The 9,435-nt window shown below is 36.6% G+C and overlaps 2 protein-coding genes and 1 pseudogene across 3 annotated transcripts; all 3 read left to right on the top strand.

Moving 5' to 3' along the window:
- Positions 1 to 369: 369 nt before the first annotated feature.
- On the top strand, positions 370 to 3,310 carry LOC145159025 (disease resistance protein Roq1-like). Of its 2 annotated transcripts, XM_079077919.1 has the most exons (4): positions 370 to 946; positions 1,210 to 2,290; positions 2,383 to 2,673; positions 2,817 to 3,310. In XM_079077919.1, the coding sequence occupies exons 2-4, from the start codon at positions 2,183 to 2,185 to the stop codon at positions 3,279 to 3,281; spliced, it is 864 nt and encodes a 287-aa protein (XP_078934045.1). In that variant the 5' UTR covers positions 370 to 946; positions 1,210 to 2,182; the 3' UTR covers positions 3,282 to 3,310. The 2 variants fall into 2 exon arrangements, with proteins under 2 accessions (XP_078934045.1, XP_078934044.1); XM_079077918.1 differs by having other exon boundaries at positions 370 to 2,290.
- LOC145157364 (toll/interleukin-1 receptor-like protein pseudogene) lies at positions 430 to 867 on the top strand (annotated as a pseudogene).
- Positions 1,273 to 1,768, top strand: LOC145157363 (disease resistance protein RUN1-like). Its single transcript, XM_079076413.1, has 2 exons — positions 1,273 to 1,387; positions 1,464 to 1,768. Exons 1-2 carry the CDS (start codon positions 1,273 to 1,275, stop codon positions 1,766 to 1,768), a joined length of 420 nt encoding a protein of 139 aa, XP_078932539.1.
- Positions 3,311 to 9,435: the final 6,125 nt, after the last annotated feature.

The raw sequence follows: 9,435 nt of genomic DNA, 5'->3' as shown, positions 1-9,435 counted from the left end.
TTATAGACCTAATAATAGCCACGATAAAAGATGAAACTAGTGATTACAAGAATTTTTTTGGTATTGGTCTGACCTATATATGGTACGTAACACTTTTAATGAAATAAATAACCGCCAATTTCTACTGGTTTCAAGGGTTGCCTTGAAAATTAAACAAAAATTAGAACAAAATTTCAATTTATATTAGTTGTACAAGTTTAATTTTGTGGTGTTCTACAAGATTCCTTTCGAGACGATTATATGAAATTTTAAAATAGACCTCATCCCCCATGTGAAGACCCCACCAGTAGATTTAATAAGAGAGTTTGGCGTCAACTTCTAATATAAAAAGAAGTCGTGGTGCATTCGTGTAGATACAAGGCCATTCCTTCTTTTTGTGTGTTTGACTTGGTACGTGCATTTTGTCTCCTCAACTTCTTGATACCTTCAATGGCGTCTTTTCCATCGTATCCATCTTCTTCGTCTTCTGCACCAACTAGAAGATGGATATATGATGTGTTTCTAAGCTTTAGGGGGGAAGACACTCGCAACAACTTTGTAGATCATCTATATGCGGCTCTTGATCAAAGAGGAATACATGTGTTCAAAGACGATAAGGCGCTTCACAAAGGGAAACTAATATCTCGAGAGCTGCTGGAAGCCATTGAAGAATCGAGGTTTGCTGTTGTTGTTTTCTCTAAACATTATGCCAACTCTTCATGGTGTTTGGATGAGCTTGTCAAAATCATGGAAGACCGAGATCAGACCGGACAGATGGTGTTACCGGTGTTTTATCATGTAGATCCATCCCATGTTCGTATCGTGGACATAAAAGAGACTTCCATACTGCCTTCCAGCAACACGATGACAAGTTTAGGGGAGAGATAGATAAAGTGAACAAGTGGAGGAAAGCTTTAGCTGCAGCTGCCGGTCTATCTGGCTGGCATGTCTCGGAAACAGGCAATGGGTTAGGTCTCCTAGATCTGTTGTTCAATTTCTAAAATGGACTTATGAACATAGTTTCTAATGCTCTGTTAGATTATTGTGTTACAAATTATAAGAATTTTGTGCAAAACTATTTGGTAACCAATTACAGCATGGGGGCTAATTTCTCTTAACCGGTTGCATTACCATTTTATTACTTACAATGCTAACCTTTCAATTAGATCCATTGGGCGTTGACATCCCCAAACTGGTAAGTTAACTTGCTAACAAAGCTTAAATCTGTAGGGGTGAATCTGCCATCATCACCGAGATTGTTGAAAAGATCTTAGAGGTACACAACCTTGTGATATGGAGAAAAATCTAATTGGTATCAAATCTCGTGTAGATGAATTATATTCTCTATTGGGTATGGAAGCAACAGAAGAGGTGCGCATGGTTGGGATATTGGGAATGGGAGGAATTGGTAAGACAACTATTGCCAAAGCTTTATTTCGAAGAATTGCCCATAATTTTGAGGGTCGTAGCTTAATTTGTTAAAGATGTTAGAGAAAAAAGTTTTAGTGAAAAAGATATATCTGCCTTACAAGAAAAAATAGTAAGTGAAATACTAGAGACACGTCACGGCTTTTCTGTTAATGATCCAGATCACGGAGCTAATATTATACAAAGACGATCATTCAATAAAAAGGTTCTTCTAGTTCTTGATGATGTGGATGATGTTAAGCAACTAGAGAATCTAGCTGCAACACATGAGTGGTTTGGTCCAGGAAGTAGAATCATTATAACCACTAGAGACGAGCATCTTCTATCAGATGCAGATGTCATATACAAACCTGATTTTTAGTTATTAAGGAAGCAGTTGAGCTCTTTTGTAGGTATGCTTTTCGGAAAAGTACCCCTCCGGAAGGGTATCAGGAGCTCTCATATCGTGCAATACACTATTCTAGTTGTCTTCCTCTAGCGCTGAAAGTTTTAGGCTCATTCTTCCATGGAAGAAAACTAGGCGTGTGGGAAAGTGCTTTAAGTAGACTAGGCAAAGCATCAAATGATAAAATCCTTGAGACACTGAAGTTAAGTTTTGATGGGCTAGATGTTTCTGAGAAACAAATATTCCTAGCTAGACATTGCATGCTTCTTCAAGGGTAAAGATGAAGAACATGTAACTACAGTACTCGATAGTTTTGGTTTTGACCCGGTGATAGGGATTAGTGTTCTTATTGAAAAATCTCTTATAACCGTTTCAAATAAAAGGCTAGACATGCATGATCTCATACAGGAAATGGGTTTCCATATAGTTCGCGAGAGTTTCCCAAATAGCAGGCTATGGCAACTTCAACAAATCCATGAATGCATCAAGGGAAACAAGGTAAACTTTCACTATCTTCATAAACTAATTGCTTTCAATCTATGTTTTTAGAAACAATACCGTTTTAGTTACGGTTTAGTTCTTTGTAGCAGAATCCACAAGCAATTGAAGCCATAAAGTTGATGGATAATGAATACCATGTTGATGACATCCATGCAAACTTAGGTTTAAGTGCGGAAGTTTTTGCACGCATGATAAATCTTCGGTTACTCTATATTGACCGGAAATTCACTTCTACCCAACCTACATTTCTCCCTGATGAGCTGCGATGGCTTTGTTGGAATGAATACCCATTCTTGTTTCTTCCATTAGCAAATATGTGTAAGCTTGCTGGCTTGGAAATGGCCTATGGAGATATTAAACATTTATGGAAGGGGCGAAAGGTATCTAGTAGATGAAATCAGTTTCTTTTTGGCCATGATAATTTACATTGATAAATGATAACAAAATGTTTCCATTAGCATTGAATTGAAATTTGAATAATCTTGACATTATTATTTTTATTAATTGCTGTTTTACTCGTCAGATTCTTCCACACTTGAAATTCATTCACCTCAAAAGCTTGTATAGCCTCAAATCTCTTCCAGATGTCTCTGGGGCCCCAAATATAGAGAGGTTAATTGTGTCCGATTGTGATAATTTGGTTGAGGTTCACGAGTCTCTTGGTTCTCATGGAGGGCTGGTTTACTTGGACATGAGTGGTTGCAATCTTGTCGAACGTCTCCCATCTAGGCTTGAGATGGAATCCTTGGAGACACTAATTCTCTCTGGATGCTCTAGACTTGAAATATTACCTGAATTCTCCCCATGTATGGTTAAACTATCACAAATAAACCTTTATTCTTGTTCTAGAATAAAGAAACTGCCATCGTCAATAAGACATTTGTCTAGCCTAAGCATCTTAAATCTCACGAACTGTTATAATCTTGAGAGCATACCAAACTCTATATGTGAGTTAAAATTTCTTCGGTGCCTGTATCTTCACAACTAGGGGTGTTCAAAAATATCCGTATCCGAAATTCCGATCCGAAATTCCGAAATTCCGAATCCGAATTATCCGAAAAATCGGATATCCGAAATTTCGGATATCCGATTTTTCGGAATCGGAATTGGATAGTGTTTTTCAGATTTTTAGGATAATTCGGATATCCGATATCCGAAAATTTTGATTTTAGTTTATACATTATATGTTATTTTAATCACATATGTCTTATAATATGAATGTTAGTAACTAAAACATATTCATAATACCCTTAATTAGATACATATATTACTTCATATGCCTTTCTATTTTAAAAATATGTTTTTCTAATATAAAATTTTCAAATTTGAACAAAATTACAAATTTTCGGATATCCGTTTTGGTATCCGAATCCGTATCCGAAATTTCGGATATCCGAAATTTCGGATACGGAATCGGATACCAAAAATCAACTATCCGAAATTCGGATATCCGAATTTTCGGATATCCGGTTATGAACACCCCTATTCACAACTGCATGGAGCTGAAAAGTTTTCCAAAGAAGCTTGGAAGCATGAAAACGTTAGAAGAGTTGTCGTTAGGATTTAATGACAAACGAAGGTCTGAGATACCTGTTGGTTTACATAGTTTGACAAGTTTGTCTTCCTTGAGAAAATTAAATCTCAATTGGAGACGAATTGAAGCAAAAAGACAAAATTACAAAAATGGTCCCTATGGTTTGTCAAAAGTCACAAAGTCAGTCCCTGGTAATTTTTTTTGACGAACATGGTCCCTGTGGTTTCCAAAACTTGCATCAATGGCCCTTTTTGCTGACGCCGTTACTGTTCATCCGTTAGTATAAGGGTATTTTGTTCTTTTCAAGTAGCAGAGACTGGGTTTGTGACTATGGGTAAACCATAGGGACCATTTATGTATTTTTTTTCTATATTTTATGTTTATGAGTTTGTGACTTTTCCACCCATTTACTTTTTAAAATATCATTTTGAACCCTTCACTTTGAACTTTGAAAAATGTTACTTTCACCTATCTATTTTCTAAATTTTCGTGTTTAACCTCGTATTATATATAATTTGTTTTTTATTAATAACTTTCGTTCGTTAACCTAAAAAAACTATTTTTTCATATATTTGTCGGTATAATTCAAGGTGATCAACGTTTCGACTATAATTTAGAACTTTCTTTCATTATTTTTTTTAAAGTTACATGGTTTTTTTTTTTAAATTGTCGGTTTAAATTCGAGCTTATTTTTCGACGTAGTTTTTTTTTTTAAACTTTATGTACGTTTCCTACGTATGAGACGGGTCATATATAATAACTTTCGTTTGTTAATTTTAAAAAATATATTATATTCGAGATTGTCTATGTTTTGATGTATTTTTTATACATTTTGTGCTTAATTTTGTATACATTCATACGTTTCATTCGGGTGATATATAATAACTTTCATTTGTTAGCTTCAAAAAATGTAGTATATTCGAGTTTGTCTATGTTTCGACCTAACTTTTGTTTCATGTTTTTTACGTATCAATATAGATTCGAGTTCGACTATATTTCGACGTAATTTTTTTATGTTTCGTGCTTATTTTTATGTACGTGTTTTTTTTTCATTCATGTTTTTTTACGTCGAAATGCAACTTTTATGACTATAATCACCAAAATTCAACTTACAAAATTCAAGCTTATAATTACGCTTTTATCTATTATATGTGAACAAACTTATACGTAGGAACATACATAAAATAAGCACCAAAACGTTTTGCGAAACATATTTTTTTAACGTTTTCGTGCTTTATTTTCTGTACGTTTCCTACTTATGACTAGGGTCACATATTATATATTTTTTATTATTTAAACTTTCGTTCGTTAACTTAAAAAAATCTTACTTATTTTTATGCACGTGTTGATATAAATTTGAGTTTTTCTTTTTCTTTATTTTTTATGTTTTGATTTAATTTTTTTGTACGTTTTGGTGCTTATTTTATGTATGTTCCTACGTATAAGTTTGTTCACATATAATAGATAAAAGCGTAATTATAAGCTTGAATTTTGTAAGTTGAATTTTGGTGATTATAGTCATAAAAGTTGCATTTCGACGTAAAAAAACATGAATGAAAAAAAACACGTACATAAAAATAAGCACGAAACATAAAAAAAATTACGTCGAAATATAGACTAACTCGAATCTATATTGATACCTAAAAAACATGAAACAAAAGTTAGGTCGAAACATAGACAAACTCGAATATACTACATTTTTTTAAGCTAACAAACGAAAGTTATTATATATCACCCGAATGATACATAGGAATGTATATAAAATTAAGCACAAAATGTATAAAAAATACATCAAAACATAGACAATCTCGAATATAATATATTTTTTAAAATTAACAAACGAAAGTTATTATATATGACCCGTCTCATACGTAGGAAACGTACATAAAGTTTAAAAAAAAAAAAACTACGTCGAAAAATAAGCTCGAATTTAAACCGACAATTTTATAAAAAAAAACAATGTAACTTTAAAAAAAATAACGAAAGAAAGTTCTAAATTATAGTCGAAACGTTGATCACCTTGAATTATACCGACAAATATATGAAAAAATAGTTTTTTTAGGTCAGCGAACGAAAGTTATTAATAAAAAACAAATTATATATAATACGGGGTTAAACACGAAAATTTAGAAAATAGAGGGGTGAAAGTAACATTTTTCAAAGTTCAAAGTGAAGGGTTCAAAGTGATATTTTAAAAAGTAAATGGGTAGAAAAGTCACAAACTCATAAACATAAAATATAGAAAAAAAATACATAAATGATCCCTATGGTTTACCCATAGTCACAAACCCAGTCCCTGCTACTTGAAAAGACCAAAATACCCTTACACTAACGGATGAACAGTAACGGCGTCAGCAAAAAGGGCCATTGATGCAAGTTTTGGAAACCACTGTTGAGTGTGAATCCACGGAGATTGTTGAGTGTGAATCCACAAAAAAGCTAGTCAAAAACGGCAGGAACTGTGTGTTGAATGTGAACCCGGTTGTGTTTTTTTGACTACTTCTGATTTCCATCTCTATATAAGAGATTGTTCTGTATTTGTAAAACTTTGTATCTAGTGTAACACAAAAAGAGTGCAGATTAGCACCAAGAAATGTAAATTCCTAGTTACTGGTGGACGTAGGTCAGAGAAGGACCGAACCACGTTAAATCCCTCATGTTCATCCTTGTGTTCTTGTTTTTCGTGAGCTGTGTGTGTGTTTAGAGTCGTGTGTTAAGTGTCTCGATCCTAACAAGTGGTATCAGAGCAAGGTTGTAGCTCCAGAAGGTGATTTTAAGTTTTTGGTCGAAATTTTTTTTCGTCAAAAACGATTTTGGTGTATACCGTTGGAAAGGTCTCGTTCCGAAGATTCCGAAAATATTTTTTTCTGAATTTTTTGACCACCGGAAGACGTCCAAATCGCCGGTCAAAGGTTTGCCGGAATAGTGACCGGGAAAACCAGTTCGCCGGAGAAGATGACACTGTAGCAAGAACTGTAGCACGACGTCAGCAGTGACGTCAGCAGACACTGTAGCAGACACTGTAGCAGATTTGAAAATTTGCAATTTGGCCCCTGAATTTCCAGAAAATTGCAAGATAGGTCATTGTTCTTTCAGAAAATGGCAGAAAGCAGTAAGCTTCAGATTGAGAAGTTTGATGGGAAAGATTTTGGTTGGTGGAAGATGGAAATTGAAGATTTGCTCGTGCAGAAAGACTTGGACGCAGTTTTAGGTGAAAAACCGGAGGCGATGACACAGGCAAACTGGGAGACTTTGGATAAGAAGGCCAAGGCATTTATTAGACTGACGTTGTCAAAGGATGTTGCCTTCAATATTTTGAAGGAGACCTCGGCAAAGGGAATCATGGAGGCATTGTCTAATATGTACGAGAAGCCGTCGGCAGCAAATAAAGTCTTCCTGATTCGGAAACTAGTCAACACGAGGATGAGGGAAGGAAGTTCAGTTACAGTACACATCAACAATTTGAACTCGATTTTATCCAGACTTGGGTCAGTGGGAATAAAATTTGAGGACGAAGTTCAAGCTTTACTACTGTTATCATCATTACCTGACAGTTGGTCCGGAACAGTTACAGCCGTTACTAGTTCCGCAGGATCGAAAGAGCTCACTTTTGAGGGAATTCGGGATTTAATTCTAGGCGAAGACGTCAGACGAAGAAATTCTGGGGAATCATCAAGTGAACAATTGAATGCAGTCAGAGGTAGAAGAAATAACAGAGGTAGTGGAAGCGGGAACAGGAGAAGCCGTCGGCAGCAAATAAAGTCTTCCTGATTCGGGAACTAGTCAACACGAGGATGAGGGAAGGAAGTTCAGTTACAGTACACATCAACAATTTGAACTCGATTTTATCCAGAATTGGGTCAGTGGGAATAAAATTTGAGGACGAAGTTCAAGCTTTACTACTGTTATCATCATTACCTGACAGTTGGTCCGGAACAGTTACAGCCGTTACTAGTTCCGCAGGATCGAAAGAGCTCACTTTTGAGGGAATTCGGGATTTAATTCTAGGCGAAGACGTCAGACGAAGAAATTCCGGGGAATCATCAAGTGAACAATTGAATGCGGTCAGAGGTAGAAGAAATAACAGAGGTAGTGGAAGCGGGAACAGGAGAAGGAGTCAGTCGAGGACTCGAAATGATGTGACTTGTTGGAACTGGAAAGAGGTTGGACATTTCAGGAATCAATGTCCAAAAGACAAGAAAGAAGTTAACGTTGCAGTAGACCATTCAGATGATGATGTTTTGATCTGTAGTGTGGAGACCAATGTGGATTCCTGGGTTATGGATTCGGGTGCTTCATTTCACGCTACCCACAGCCGTGAAGCACTGCGGAATCTGAAAGAAGGGGATTTTGGTAAGGTAAGACTGGCGAACGATGAGGTTCTTGATGTGACGAGCATAGGTGACTTAGATCTGAAGACTCCAGTCGGTCCATGGACTTTGAAGGATGTCCGGGTAATTCCAAGTCTGAAGAAACAGTTGATTTCTGTTGGGCAGTTGGATGAACGGGGACACGAGGTTAAGTTCAGGAATGGGCAGTGGAAGGTTGTCAAAAGAAATCTTGTGATAGCTCGTGGACATAAGAGGGGTTCATTATATATGGTCAGTTTACCGTCTGAGGGAGTAACCGTCCCAGTTCAGAAGAAAAACAAAATCCGGTTCATAGAGTCTCGTGGACAGAAGAAGGTTTGCTTTGCAGATGGCAAACCCAGAGTCACAGGTCAGATTCAGGTTGAACGTGTTTGGAACGGTTCAGAAAAACCAGTCAAGGGCATTCATAGCAGTGGGAGCAAGGGCTGTGCTTCAGCTAGAATACCCAGAACACAGTGGGTTAAGAGAACCAATATTCCATCTGTAAAAGTCTCTCCAGATTATCTGCTTCACATGGAGAGTGCCGTTTGTTCTCAGGATGTTCCAGGATCGGACAGTTCATTTCAGTGGGAGCCGGTGGAGACAGAGAACAGGTCAGTGGCAGACTTAGCCATGACTGATGTGTTGGAGCTAACGAAAGCTTCAACTGGCCTTCAAGTTAATTGAAGAGAAGGCCAGGGTAACTAGGAAAGGAGTTAAGATCAAAATTTTATAAATACAGATGCACAATTGAAGGACAGGTGAAGATTGTTCCGTGGCTTCAAGTGGGAGATTGTTGAGTGTGAATCCACGGAGATTGTTGAGTGTGAATCCACAGAAAAGCTAGTCAAAAATGGCAGGAACCGTGTGTTGAATGTGAACCCGGTTGTGTTTTTTTGACTACTTCTGATTTCCATCTCTATATAAGAGATTGTTCTGTATTTGTAAAACTTTGTATCTAGTGTAACACAGAAAGAGTGCAGATTAGCACCAAGAAATGTAAATTCCTAGTTACTGGTGGACGTAGGTCAGAGAAGGACCGAACCACGTTAAATCCCTCATGTTCATCCTTGTGTTCTTGTTTTTCGTGAGCTGTGTGTGTGTTTAGAGTCGTGTGTTAAGTGTCTCGATCCTAACAACCACAGGGACCATGTTCATCAAAAAAAATTAGCAGGGACTGACTTTGTGACTTTTGGCAAACCATAGGGACCATTTTTGTAATTTTGTCAAGAAAAAAGCTTGCCTGAAAATCTTGATGC

The sequence above is a fragment of the Lactuca virosa genome, chromosome 2, assembly GCF_052849685.1.
Source record: "Lactuca virosa cultivar CGN04683 chromosome 2, Lactuca_virosa_CGN04683_v6, whole genome shotgun sequence".
NCBI classification, from domain to species: Eukaryota; Viridiplantae; Streptophyta; class Magnoliopsida; order Asterales; family Asteraceae; genus Lactuca; species Lactuca virosa.
This window is presented reverse-complemented; position numbering and strand designations above follow the sequence as displayed.